The 13,122-nt window shown below is 35.1% G+C and overlaps 3 protein-coding genes across 4 annotated transcripts in view; 2 read left to right on the plus strand and 1 right to left on the minus strand.

The window, feature by feature from the left end:
* The first annotated feature begins 258 nt into the window (after positions 1-258).
* LOC116302820 (kelch domain-containing protein 4) lies at positions 259-5,127 on the plus strand. Its single transcript, XM_031712205.2, has 2 exons — positions 259-540; positions 1,552-5,127. Exons 1-2 carry the CDS (start codon positions 447-449, stop codon positions 2,928-2,930), a joined length of 1,473 nt encoding a protein of 490 aa, XP_031568065.1. The 5' UTR covers positions 259-446; the 3' UTR covers positions 2,931-5,127.
* Positions 4,063-7,223, minus strand: LOC116302821 (CB1 cannabinoid receptor-interacting protein 1). The gene is made up of 2 exons (XM_031712206.2): positions 6,952-7,223; positions 4,063-5,590 (listed from the first exon to the last, which is right to left on the minus strand). The coding sequence occupies exons 1-2, from the start codon at positions 7,134-7,136 to the stop codon at positions 5,281-5,283; spliced, it is 495 nt and encodes a 164-aa protein (XP_031568066.1). The 5' UTR covers positions 7,137-7,223; the 3' UTR covers positions 4,063-5,280.
* A 3,957-nt stretch (positions 7,224-11,180) lies between these two features.
* Positions 11,181-13,122, plus strand: part of LOC116287013 (voltage-gated delayed rectifier potassium channel KCNH1) — a 50,553-nt gene continuing 48,611 nt past the window's right edge. For both annotated transcript variants that reach the window (XM_089040820.1, XM_089040815.1), the window contains exon 1: positions 11,181-11,304. The gene's annotated coding sequence lies outside the window, so the exon portion shown is untranslated. The remainder of the gene's footprint in view (positions 11,305-13,122) is intronic.

The raw sequence follows: 13,122 nt of genomic DNA on the forward strand, positions 1-13,122 counted from the left end.
ATACGCGGGCTCAGTACAAATACGATCAATAATACTTCGTCTTTTTAAAAACAAAAATATTAAGCATTCAATGTAAAAAATTACAAAAATAAATACAAACTTAGGATATCATTGCTAAGAAAATAATTCAAAGACTTCTTTTCATTTATTAAGGTATTTAGTATTGATTATTGTGCCTTAAATAGGCTCTCCGGAGATTTACCGATTAATTATCGATTGTAATTTATGCTTGTGATTGATCGTAAACAAAATCCTTCAGATCCTTCAGGGTACAGTGCGTTTGTTCGTATGCAGAGTAAAAGAGAGATTTCCTCAGTTTTGCTAAAGAACTTTCAAATTTCCAAGTCTATCACAACCAGAAATCGAGAATTATTCGATCTCCTGGTGTACATTTTGCGCTGTTTTTGGTCATCTATTTGTTGTTTTAAACATGACATGAAGCAGCCATGAAGAACACCTTCCTATCTACAGCAGCTTGTCTTGTTTGGCTTTCAGTTTTAATCAGCTTTGTGCACAACACGTTTGTCACTGTGCAAAATGGTAAGTCGAAGGAGCCTTATTTTGTCGAGAGTTTGCAGACTAAAGGAAAATCAACTTAGCAATTTACGATAAAGAAGTAGGCTTGCTTTGGAAGCTTAACTAATACAGAATACTCAAATTTTGTTTTATGTTTATTCATATTTTCCTGTCTAGACTTCAATACTTCCTTCCACTCGTCTCCATTGTGGGCATTTTAAGTATCAGTTTTAGTTTTTCCTCCCTCCTCTCAAATCAACCTTAACTAATTCAAACTGGTTAGAGCTGTGCTCCGGGGTCATACATGGACTGTATAGCGGCTGCCAGAGGCGCCTTCACATGCTTTCAGTTCGACCCCGTTGAGCTGCGCCACTGCTGTACTTGCGGTGGTGATAAGCGATGACAAGTTTTTTTATTAATGGCTGGTTACTGGTGGTATACAGGACTTTTTAAGCCAATTTAGTGAAAGGTTCAAGAGATGGATGATCAGCAATCCTGCCTTTGATGAAAACCATTCTTAAAGAATTATTGTAAAGTTTTGTCTGATGAGCGTCTTAGAACGGAATTTAAGAGAATAAGGTTTTTCATTTATTTCCCCATAATTTTATTTATTTAATTTCCCCCCAATTCTTGCAGTGATGGGTATTCCCCTTTGCAGAACACCCCCAACCCCCCCCCCCTCCCCCCACCCCACCACATGTAGATGTAGACGAAATATTTGACTGGGCAGTATTAACAATACTTGACCTAGATCAACAGTGGTTGAGGATGATTGATCTATGGTGCTTGACTGATCACTCATTACAACCACAATCAATCGATTGATCAATACTAAGCTGCTAGATAGAATGACCTACTTTCATGAAACATATTTTTATGTACAAGTTTGCAAAACCTCATCCCTCACCCTTCTCCCTGTAAAAATATCAGTGTCCCCCTTTTCTACACCTGCCCCCCATCCTCTAACCCCTCTATCAACTCCTGGATCAGTAAGTGTAGCTATACCTCATTTCTATTGTTTCTGTTTATTTGTAGGCCACTGGGTATGGATTGATGGAAATAACACTGCAAATTCCCCCAGCTCAGTAAAAGTGAAGAAAACAGGGGATAAAGAGTTTCCTGGTGCACGACATGGCGTAACAGCCTGGAAGGATGAAAATAACAGAGTATGGATGTTTGGAGGCAAGGGATATGGAGTAAATGAGCCCAAGGCAATAAAATCTCTTGATGAGCTTTGGAATTTTGATCCTTTAAAGAAGAAGTGGGCATTAGTTAACAAAACTGTAGCTTCCAATAAATCCTGGCCTTCATCTTGTGTAGATTGTGTGTCTTGCAGCCACAAGGACATTACAGTCCTATTTGGAGGAGTTGTGACACGCAAGAAAAGCCTGAACTTCAAGACATGGGTGCTAAACTTGACTTTAAAGAGCTGGGTTGTTTTGGAGCAGAGTTCACCTCCAGCACGAGAGAAGAGTACTTACTGGTGTGACAATAAAGAGGGGTTCTTGTGGCTTTATGGAGGGCTTTACAGCATTAAAGACTTCAATGATATGTGGCAATTTAACTTTCAAAACATGAATTGGACCCAGATTACACCCCTCAAAAACACCCCAACACCAACAGCAAGGTTTGGGTCTTCAAGTTGGCTACAGCATCCTGACAAACTCTACTTGTTTGGAGGACAGAGTGTCTTGGGATCTATGTCAGATCTCTGGATCTACAGACCCTCCCAGCGTACATGGGAATTTGTTAAAGGAAAGAAAAAGCCCTTGCAAAAAGGGGTCTATGGTAACCAGGGTATTCCAGGGAACCTGTCACTTCCTGGTTGCAGAGAAGAAGCATTATCTTGGACAGATAGTAAGGGGCATCTGTGGTTGTTCGGGGGCCGGGGGTGTGATGCTCACACCTCAAATGCTTCTAATACAGGATTACTGTCTGATCTCTGGATGTTTAATACATCATCTGCCTCATGGTCCTGGATTAGTGGGCCTTCAAAGAAAAACGAGAAAGCTGTTTATGGCAAGAAAGGAGTCCCAGATCCCAAAAATATGCCAGGGCCAAGAGAAGATTCCCTGACATTCCGACAAGGGGGTAACCTCTGGATTTTTGGCGGCATAGGTCAAGACAAGAATGAACGTCCAGGACTACTAAACGACATGTGGGTGTATTCAATCCCAACCACACCCACTCTTGGGCCACCATCCCATGGTAAAGGTCTACCTGGAGACACCTTTGATATGCCATACTCGCAGAGACTGATGATTGCATTTGGGATTCTTACGGCGGCCATGGTGATCTCGATTCTTGTTTGCTACAGGAAAGAGTGCAATCTTATGTACTGGAGGTATAAAAAGAAAGTGCCGAGGGTCAAGTATGAGCCCTTGAAGGTGAAGATGCAGGTTCCTGATGTTTAGAAAACAATATACAGGATGCAGTGAGTGATTAAAATGAAGTTCAAGCGCCAAGATTGGATGAAAACTGCCATTTTGTCAGTATTCTGTTAATTGCTTAGCAGCAGCAATTATAAATTCTTTGGTAACATGAGCAGTTTGTCTGTCATTAATAATCATTGGTTAGTCATTTGTTTATTGGTAGATTTTTTGTAGTGTAAAAAAACTTGTTAATATGTGTTGGTCATACTTGAGTACCAATTGGTAATTTGGATTTAATATTAATTAATTTTGCATAACATGCAATAAAATGCATTGTAGTTAGATATCAATTGCTTGAGGCCAAAACCTTTACATTGGTTAGGTTTATTTATTAGTAGTCAAGGTAACAAGATAATTTATAAAATGGTGATTTCCATTGAACCCATTACAGTACTTAGCTGAATGATGTGTGCAGAATTGTCATTATAACAAACTAAGCATCAATCAAGTTGTTTCAATGATATTCCATATTATATGCATGTATGCTTGAAATGGAAACACTTTGATTGACATCCACCAAAACCATATTTCATCATGGGGGCAACAGACTGTTTTCTCAAGGTTGCATGCGCATTCAAATTTAAGGAACTTGAAAGGCACAGATACCCGAACACAAGTATTATCATGCATTGCTATGAATTTTTTTGATAAAGATTCATAAAATTGATTATTCTTCTCTTTAAAGATAAAACTGTCTTCTCAATTTTACTGAATTTGCATTTTTTCAGCTATGCGGCCCATCAAGTTGGATGCGCATGTAACATTGAGAAAACGGTCTATGGGCTCAAGTCTACAACACTCTCAACCTATAATATATAAATGTAATAGCAATATGATTGAAGAAAAAAACAGAATTTGCCTGCTAGTATTTTGTTTTTCACAGGTTCAATGGCATCACTCTCATTTGTAAATCTAAATATTTATTTAGTACTGTTTAAATTTATTAATACTAGATGCTAAGACTTGACTAGACTTGCATAATTTAACAGTATTTATGCATAATAAGTTTATAGTTCAATACATTGTAGAATTTATATAAAAAATTGAAAGAAAAAAAAAAATTTGTGACTGCTAGTCTCATCTCTCTTTTACAGGTTCAATGAAATCACTCTAATTTATAAAACTAAATTTATTTCAAATTAGTACTTTTTAAATTTATTAATACATCTAGATTTATCAGACTTACTTCATTTAACTGCTATATACACCTATTTTAAAAAAACATTTATTAATACATCAAGATTTATCAGACTTGCTTCATTTAACACTATATACACACCTATTTCCAAAACGTTGTCGGTTGGATATCTGAAATTAAAAATCTGAGACTGATTGGAATTGTGGGGGACTGAATGTTTTCTCATTCAAAATTCAATATACACCTAGCCAGATAGTTTGCCAGCGCAGGTCATCGCTCAAAGTTAGTGTTATCAGGATATTAACTTTTTGCGAACTACTCATTAAAACCACAAAACAATCTACAGCTTACAACCCACAATTCAATTTGGTCTCACACTTCAGATCTACGACCAACAATGTTTTTTGAAATAGGTGTATTTATAAGTTTATAGTGATAGGATTTGTGAAAAAAAATTTTTTTCAAACTTTGATCATTATTAAAGAAAGAAAAAAATTTCTGGTATAATTATACATTCATATAGTTTGATTGAAACCATATTCATACTTATTGATCTAAAGACATAACATAAATTAAATTAATATTAGACTCAATTTTCGATTCATACATCAATGATTAAAATAATCAAAATTACCAAAGCTTCATATGTTTGGGCAATATTTTACAACTAGCATTTAAAGAAAAAATGTTGCCTAGATCATTAAGTAAACATGTAGGAAGCTATCTTTAGTTCCAGAGTTTCTGTCACTCCTGCTTAATACTAAGTAATGTAGGATTCATTAGGAATCTTAAGAATTGATAAGACCTCTTTGTTTTTGGGAGTGAGGTTATAAGTGTGTTTGCATAAAATATTTATGCAACAATGCAACAAATTAATTAAGAAACAAATACAAATAAATAGATCAATATCTAAGATAACTCATTGTATTATAAATTTAATAAAAGTTGTATCACATTTAGTAAAATAATTTTATTAATTAATACTTGTGCCAGTTTTGTTAGATTTAATAAAAGATTAATAAAAAAGTGTTTGACATGTTATCTTGTAGTCTAATTAATGTGTCTAATATATATTTGCATATTATATTAAATTTGGTCAAGCAAAATGTCACTTTTGATGATAATTTACAAAAACAATCTTAACCACCAAGACTTTTAAAAATTAATCTCGCATACTTCTATATTTTTGAGAGTTTATCTGAAATTAATTTTCTGTACATCAACAAAATTCTGGCCATCTTTCATCTTGCATTCAAAATCTAGAGACTTGAGACAGGAACCCCACATAACGTGATTCTTGTCTTTCTGTGAATACAACTTGGTCTGAATCTGTATCGTCATTTCATGCTGGTCTGTAAACTTTAGGCAAAGGACCATGTAGGAACGGTCTTTACTCTTAGAGGATGACATACCATGGGTGGAAAGTGTACAGTCATAACTCGTACAGCTGTGGTCGTTCTTTTTTATTTCTGGCTTGATTGAGCTACCAGAAATAGTGGCATCACTAAAATCAATATTGGAAAAAACGATAATGGTAAAATTAAAGCAGTAGTCCATTTCAGAAATATAATCCAATTCTATGTATACCATATATAAACTTATATATTTTACAACCACCACTCCCCATGCAGGGCTCTTCCGTGAGGTTCCCTCCACACACCCTACCACTACATTCTATATTTACAACATTCAACACTCAACTCACATGTTGCTTTTTACGGAGGGAGGAAACCGGAGATCCCGGAGAAAACCCTCGTAGCAAGGGAGAGAACAACACATCAAACAAAATCAACTCGCATATGATCCAGTCTGAGCCAGGGCTTGAACCCGGACGATAGTGTTGAGTGGTGAGTGGTGGTTTTTCTGTTGTGATGCATAGTGGTATTCATTAACCTGTATTAACACACTTTGCTTCCACTGTTTTCTATAATTGTGTCTGGTTGACTATTACATTATCTAATTAGTACATTTTGTTTCAAGAGTCAATGAAAACCACTCTTAAAATTCCAGGTTTGAGTGTTTTGAGTTTTTTGTGTTGGCATTATTTACTTATAAAGATGCATGCAGCAAGCAATGTGCAACAGGCGAAGCCAGGAATTGACTTAGGGAGGGGGGAGGGCCCAAAACCCATTTTCAGAACATCGGTAGGTTTCTACAGCGTGAGGATGGGGTGCCGGTTCCCCTGGCTACTGAAATAAATGTATGGGAAAACATTAAAATGAAAAAAAACGCCATAAAATAAGAACAAAAATCTTACAAAAAAATTTCAATTTTGCTTCGACATAACAAACAAATGTGCAAGTTTATTGCAAGTTTATTGCCACCTCCATTAAATTCCTAAATTTCATGGTTCTTGATGGCTCAAGACAATCATCAAAAATCTTTTAAAAAGGAATTACTTTGCATATTGATCAGAATTTGTGATCTAACATTTATTGATTGCTATAAAAACAAGAATATCTTGCTTTATCGTGTTAAAATACAAGTTTCCAGCTTGTAAATGTTATTCAATTTAATCAATAAGGCAGAAACGCCTCGTGACCAGATCGAACCATTGAATCTGCATGCATAGTTGCCTCTCTTAAAATCAGTGTGCCAGAAAAAAAAACCCTGGATAATAATCATCCATGAATTGTGGCTTTGAATTGAATTCTGTATCAACACGATTTAGAGATACAAAATGAAAGCGTTATTACCTAAGCTTATAATCAAGTTTGGGCGATCATACAAGTAATAATTAACTAAACAGCTCTATAAACATCTGCACAAGAGGCGAATGTTTGAGGATCATTTGCAAATAAAAGCGCAATTTTGAGCATTCACTGTTTGAACATATTATTACTTAGATATGAAAACATATTTTACCTTAAAATCATGGGAGGTCTAAATTCAAGGCCAACTTTGTAACTTGTATCCACTTGAAGTTTCAGTGTGCGACTTTCTTTGAATCTTTCACCATCAACTTTAAAAAAAACTGGTGAAGAGTCATCCGATCGAGTCATGGACAAAACTGCTTTAAAATTCCGTTCTTCTGGCCTTGCAGAAGCCATATTGTACGGTTTGTACGGTTCAAGGAAGTAAAAGTGGCGATATCAGCACTTGTCGTCCCTTTTGAGCAGTCGAATGCTCTTTTCATGTTGTCGACAAATCTGTTGATATGGAAGGGGAGGGTAAGATTGTGCTCTGGTAAATTGGTACCCCTTACCTCCCCAGTAAATTACGTATTTGTCACACAGCAGCAAACGCGGCAGCATGGATGAAGAACGAAATTTCGCGCGCTTCAGAATTTTTAAAAATTCTTTGCTAAAATATTGGAAGAAGAAGGTAAATAACCAATTACGTGCTTAATATTTTATCAGTGTTTCAATAAGTTGGCTTCAAGGCCTTCAAATCATCAAAATGTCTCCCAATCTTTCTGTTTTCGAAACAGCGATGTCGTACAAGATTTGCTTGTTATCGGAAACTTTTAGCACTTGAAAGGAAAACCACGTTTCATAAAAAAAGGTAAGATTTAAACGCTTTGTATTTAAAAAAAAAACAATGTAATTATATGGTTTGATATAATTGTGGTTGAAAAAGTCTAAAATAATCGTTCAATCTAACTTGCTTGGCTTGGGCTACCTGTGGAAATGTTGTAATACAGGTATCCCAAATGATAATGTTTATTGAAAAGACTTGAATAACAAAATGAAAAGTTGAAATAGCACTATTTTTTTTACAGTATTGTAAATAAATAGAATTTAAGATCCAGTCAAATCTGGGTATATCATTCATAGTTCATTTGATGCATCCCAAGTTCTAATCGCATAAGGTAAAAAATCTGTTCTGAAAATGCTTTGTGTGACATTTAAGGAGTGGTACCTCTTTAGGGCATCTGAAAGAGTACATGTTAGCTAAGGGAGAAGGTAAAATGTTGTGACTTATAAAAGCAGTGACACAGTTGAGTTCCAATCAATCCAGTTATTGCATAATTATTAATTTTATTGGAATTGGAGCTGGGAGACCCCAACCACTACCCCCACTCCAAAATCAAAACACTCATGTTATCTCCATTTATTTGTGTGCATGTTTGTGTGTGTGCATGTCTGTGTGTGTGTGTGTGCATGTCTGTGTGTGTGTGTGTGTGTGTGTGTGTGCATGTCTGTGTGTGTGTGCATGTCTGTGTGCATGTCTGTGTGTGTGTGTGTGTGTGTGTGTGTGTGTGTGTGTGTGTGTGTGTGTGTGTGTGTGTGTGTGAACAGTTTTTAATACAATAACACTAATCTAACGAGCAGGCCCATCACCAAGAATTTGAAAGGGAAGGTTCGTTTTTCTACCAATCTTAGTTATGCCATTTCTTGAAAAACTAAATGGGACGTTTGCACGATGGCGTCATTGACCTCTACTACCAGACTCCCTTGCACACTTTCTTTTGTTCAGTTAATTAGTACCAATTGTCTTACTATTCTCATGAGGGAATACAAATTTAAATGAGAAAGAAATTTCGCGAAGTATCTTGGTAGTGGGAGTCAAATGACGCCATCATGCAAACGTCCTATTAGCACTAAACTTTATTTTCTACTCCTAAAGTGAAGGGGGGGGGGGGGGTGTTTGAATCATAAAAGCACCCCTAGCAAGGAGCCTGATATGTATATGCATGTTTTCAGTAAAAGGTGAACTAGTAAATGTGGTATGTTTCCTAGTTGTCTAGGACACAGGGCCAATCAGAACACATGAAAGCAGGCCCAATCTAAAAGGGAAACAAACAGATTTGGTTAAGCATGGCATTTGTATTTGTCCCCTTTTTAGTTTGGTATTCAATTTTTACCTTTTTTGTAGTTCCAAATATCCAGAGAAAACAGGAAATAATAATAATAAATTAGGGCTCGCAAGGGATGCTGGTCTAATATAAAAATTGATCCTCCGAAAAAAATGTGCTTTGAAAAAAAGTGTAACTTCAATAAAAATGTAACTTCCGAAAAAAAAATTACCTCCGAAAAAAAAGTACCTCCTAGAAAAAGTACCTCCGGAAAAAAGTATCTGATAAAAGTAAATAAGAAAAATTTTTTGTGTGTGTAATCAGAGAGCCAAAAAGTCGTACTATACGAAAATTCAACTACTTAATTTTGGCGGTAATTACGCACCATACGATTCCTTAGGGATCGGTCATTATTTATAGCTTGGGGGAGGATTTTTGTTGCAACATCATAAAGATTAGAGAGTTTTAGATTGACTTGTTTTTCTCCCCGCAAACGGCAAACGTGACCACGTTTTCATCGTTTTCCTGTATTTAACTTAACCTCTTGCAAACTTTCTCACCAAAGACAAATATTGTTTTGTTTTTCTACTACTTGAACTTTTTTGCGATTCTTTCTCAGCTATTTACATTGTCAAATAATTTTTCACTGGTCAACTGACGCTTCACGTTTGCCGTGAACGTAAATCTAAAACTCTTTATTAACTGATCCCTTCATGTGATTCCCCTAAATTCTCCAAAACCCCCGCCCCCTCAGGCGGATAATTAATAAGCGGTCCCTTATTATCAACGTGACTCCCATTTCACTAATAAAAACGAATGCACGACATCAGTTTTTTTTTTTTTTAATTTAAATCTTTATTATACGAGGGTAACATAATTTACTTCTCACTTATCTAACTTATTTCCCTCGAAAATGAAAAAAAAAAACAGTCATAACTAAATGAACCATTTCACTACATTACAGTGCAAAGCGAAAAACCATGGAAATATTTCAAAAATGTTTCTTAACAATCAGAAGCGTTATTGTTATCTTTTTTGATTGGCCAAAGAAGAATAGAACATTCCTGTTATATTTCTAAGTGCCCACGGTTTTTCGATTTGCACTGTAACAGTTCCCTTGGAATTTATATTTAAAGCAAATACATTCACGACATCAGTTTTATGGCTATTTATTTATTTTTAAGTCTTTATTTCACGAGGGTAACACGATTATTAAACCTCCCAGTTACTCTATCTGACCATGGCCCTCGAAAAGGAAAAAGTTAACTAGGCTTAAAGATATATTAAAAACTATACGATCTACAATAAACAAGCAAAAAATAACCTAGGCAGAAAATGGACATGATAGAAATTAACATAATGATTAATAATTTACAGTTTATTAGATTAGTGGAGCGTGCGCAGAGTAGGTCTTCAAGATGAGCTACAGAGTTAAATTTGTTGAATTAGTGTTAAATGCTGATTTAAAGACAACTCTAAACAGGAACATTCCTCAGGGGGGAGGGGAAGGGAGAATATTGTGTACTTCTGCCATTCAAAATGGTTGCCCTACGTCACGTGTTCATCCGGAAGGCACCCAGTCCCCGAAATAAATCCCCCTTGAATAAAACAAAAAAAATGGAGATCTAGGCTTACAAGATTATCTTCTCTGTCTCATATAATCTTTACTTCCCTATCATCAACATGATTTATCTTTCATCGACTGAGCACTGAGTTGCCGTGGGATTTGTAATCAGAAAGAAACGACATGCTTCAGAAAAACTTTTTATCTCCTTGGTTTCGGAGTATATTTTTCCTCAGAATTTTACTGAATAAAACAAATTAGCAAAAAAATCTAAAAATTTAAAATACTATTTTTTGAAAATAGTTCTTTTAGAAAATAATTAAAGTAAAAAATTTTAAATAGAAGAAAATCTACACGTAGGACGTCGGGAGATACGAACTAAAATAGGATGGTAAAACAGTTCGCTCAAAGTGAAAAAAACTGTCTTATTTTGCCATGAAAGGAAACTTTTCCCACATCTCTATGGGAACGCGAAATAAGACGTTTTTGAACCAAGGCGCTTAAGGGATTATCAGGCTCATTTAAAAGTAATTATCTCATTCAGCAATTTTTAGCTCGGTTCATTACATGTCCACACCTCGAAAGTCGTATCTTAAAATTACCTAAAGTGGAACATCAAAAGTTGGACTTTTTTTCTTTTTTTATTCATCAGTTTTCTACCAGCTCACAGCTGGTCAAATATACGCGTTATCTATAACACGCGTAGTTTTACTATTTATTCTATTAAAATTGCATCGTCTGAAAAAAATGACATCTGAGCCAATTTATCTGTCTCTTTCAGTTACAAGATGAACAGACGTCAGTTTTTGACAAATAGTTTTGAGTCTCTTTTCTAGAAGCGAAAACTTCAACTTGCAAATGGTTTCAAGTATACCAAGGGCCTCTGTGCAAACGCCTTCCTCGACTAATGGACTGAGTGAGTAACCAAATTTTACCAATTCTTTAACCAACATTTCCTCTTAAACCAGTTTGGAGGAAATACCATTTAGTGAAGGGAAACACGAAGAAACAAGTTAAGTAAGTTTGGAGAAGCAAGTGGGGTTCTTAATGTTGAAACGGCTCGTATTTTTCCTTGGTTACGAGATCCACCAACTGAATTGCTCATTTTTATATGTAAACGAAGCCATTCTTTGTATTCCATATCGAATCTCCACTAGTCCAGCGCCGTATAATCGATCTGTTTTCAAAACAAGATACCTACTTTACTTTCCAAAATGTCAATAGCAAAAGAAAGGTTGACACGAAAGGCAAGTAATGTTAATACAGCATACGTACTTTTTTAGAAAAATTTTTTTTTGCTTGAATAACATCTTAAAAGGATGGCATTCGGTGTCCTTCGTATAATCAGTTTAAGGTAAGGAAAAGTAGAACTTTGAAATTCAAGAGATAATTTATTTTATTTATGATAAGATAGTCAGATTTCTGAATTGGACGATTAGAAAGAACTCACTTTTTATGTTCATGTATATTATCCTTTACTTTGTTTTTATCCGATATGTTTTTTACGAGAAAATAATTTACGAAGATGTCCGCAAGGTATTCGGGAATTCGTGGAACTTGGAACTCTTTTTAACAGTATTTTCTCCTCAGCTTTTCTACAATTCACCGGACTTTTTGCCATGAGGTTTTACCAAACCTTTAAAAATTAAAGCCCATTGCTTTAGAAATTCCAATTTTAACCAGCTTTACATAAACACAAAAATAGGTAAATACTAAGTATTGAAGCTAAACCGATTTTCGGGTCTTTTTTATTATCACTAAGTCGCGAAATCTAGAAAATTAACACCCGGTCTTGTTTTGAATAATTAAACACGATGGAGTTAATTTCCCTGTCAATAAAAATACGAAGTTTTTTTCGCCTAAAGTAAGTTATTTTTTGTTTGCTGAAAGTAGTGTTTTGGTTTCCTGCAGATTCAAGTCTAATTCGGGCGTTTTTTTAAACCCAATGTTGGAATTAAAATCGACATTGCATGGAATCATAAGTACTGTAGATGAAAGTCAAGGAGGTTCCTATTTTCACCTGCCTCTATTTATGATCTGATCTTTACGAATTGCACTAAGATTAAAACTACAGCATTTAAATTAAAAGTACAGAATCCATATTTTTTGCTTTAATAGTTATGACAAAATATCTAATATAGATAACATGAATGAAAACTATTTTTTGGTTCTCAGTAAAACGCCATTCTACCCTGCGAGCAGAGTCTTCTTTTAACTCCTCTACTCCTCGCCCGTAGAGGAGTTAAAAGGAGACTCTGCTCGCAGGGTAACGCCACTGTTCCAGTCAGTCAAAATGAAATGCTAGAGTAAAAAAAAATTTTCGTCGGTCTTGTCTGACTTTTTTCCCCTCGTATTTTTTTTCATTTTGAACTTCTTTTAATAAAACATAGAATCAATCCATTTCTAATAATAATAATAATAATAATAATAATAATAATAATAATGATGATGATGATAATAATAATAATAATTTTATTCTTGCGCATCACATAAATATCTCAATGCTCTTACAGTAGAATTAAATGAGTGAGAGTTCTAGTGTTCCGGACACAATTTGCACTGTTAACTTTGGAGGGTTTTGTATATCGCTCTATTTTTCTTTCTCGTTTACTTTTTTCTTTCCATCGATAAAAACAGTTTTTACTTGATAGTCAAGATGATAAATAACGCGCATCCGGGAACTGACTTTCTCCTACAAATGATTAATCTTAAAAATATCACATTTGAGGAGAGT

Source organism: Actinia tenebrosa, unplaced genomic scaffold (assembly GCF_029948245.1).
Source record: "Actinia tenebrosa isolate PJP-AT-01 unplaced genomic scaffold, QUT_ActTen_1.0 PGA_scaffold8__29_contigs__length_14323225, whole genome shotgun sequence".
Classification (NCBI taxonomy): domain Eukaryota; kingdom Metazoa; phylum Cnidaria; class Anthozoa; order Actiniaria; family Actiniidae; genus Actinia; species Actinia tenebrosa.

What these genes read in the sequence shown, in the direction of transcription:
- LOC116302821 (XM_031712206.2), bottom strand. Translation starts at nt 7,136, where the DNA reads ATGGCTTCTGCAAGGCCAGAAGAACGGAATTTTAAAGCAGTTTTGTCC. An exon ending in AGACCTCCCATGATTTTAAG is followed by an intron (nt 5,591 to 6,951) that starts GTAAAATATGTT and finishes TATTGATTTTAG; the next exon opens with TGATGCCACTATTTCTGGTA.
- LOC116302820 (XM_031712205.2), top strand. Translation starts at nt 447, where the DNA reads ATGAAGAACACCTTCCTATCTACAGCAGCTTGTCTTGTTTGGCTTTCA. An exon ending in GTTTGTCACTGTGCAAAATG is followed by an intron (nt 541 to 1,551) that starts GTAAGTCGAAGG and finishes GTTTATTTGTAG; the next exon opens with GCCACTGGGTATGGATTGAT.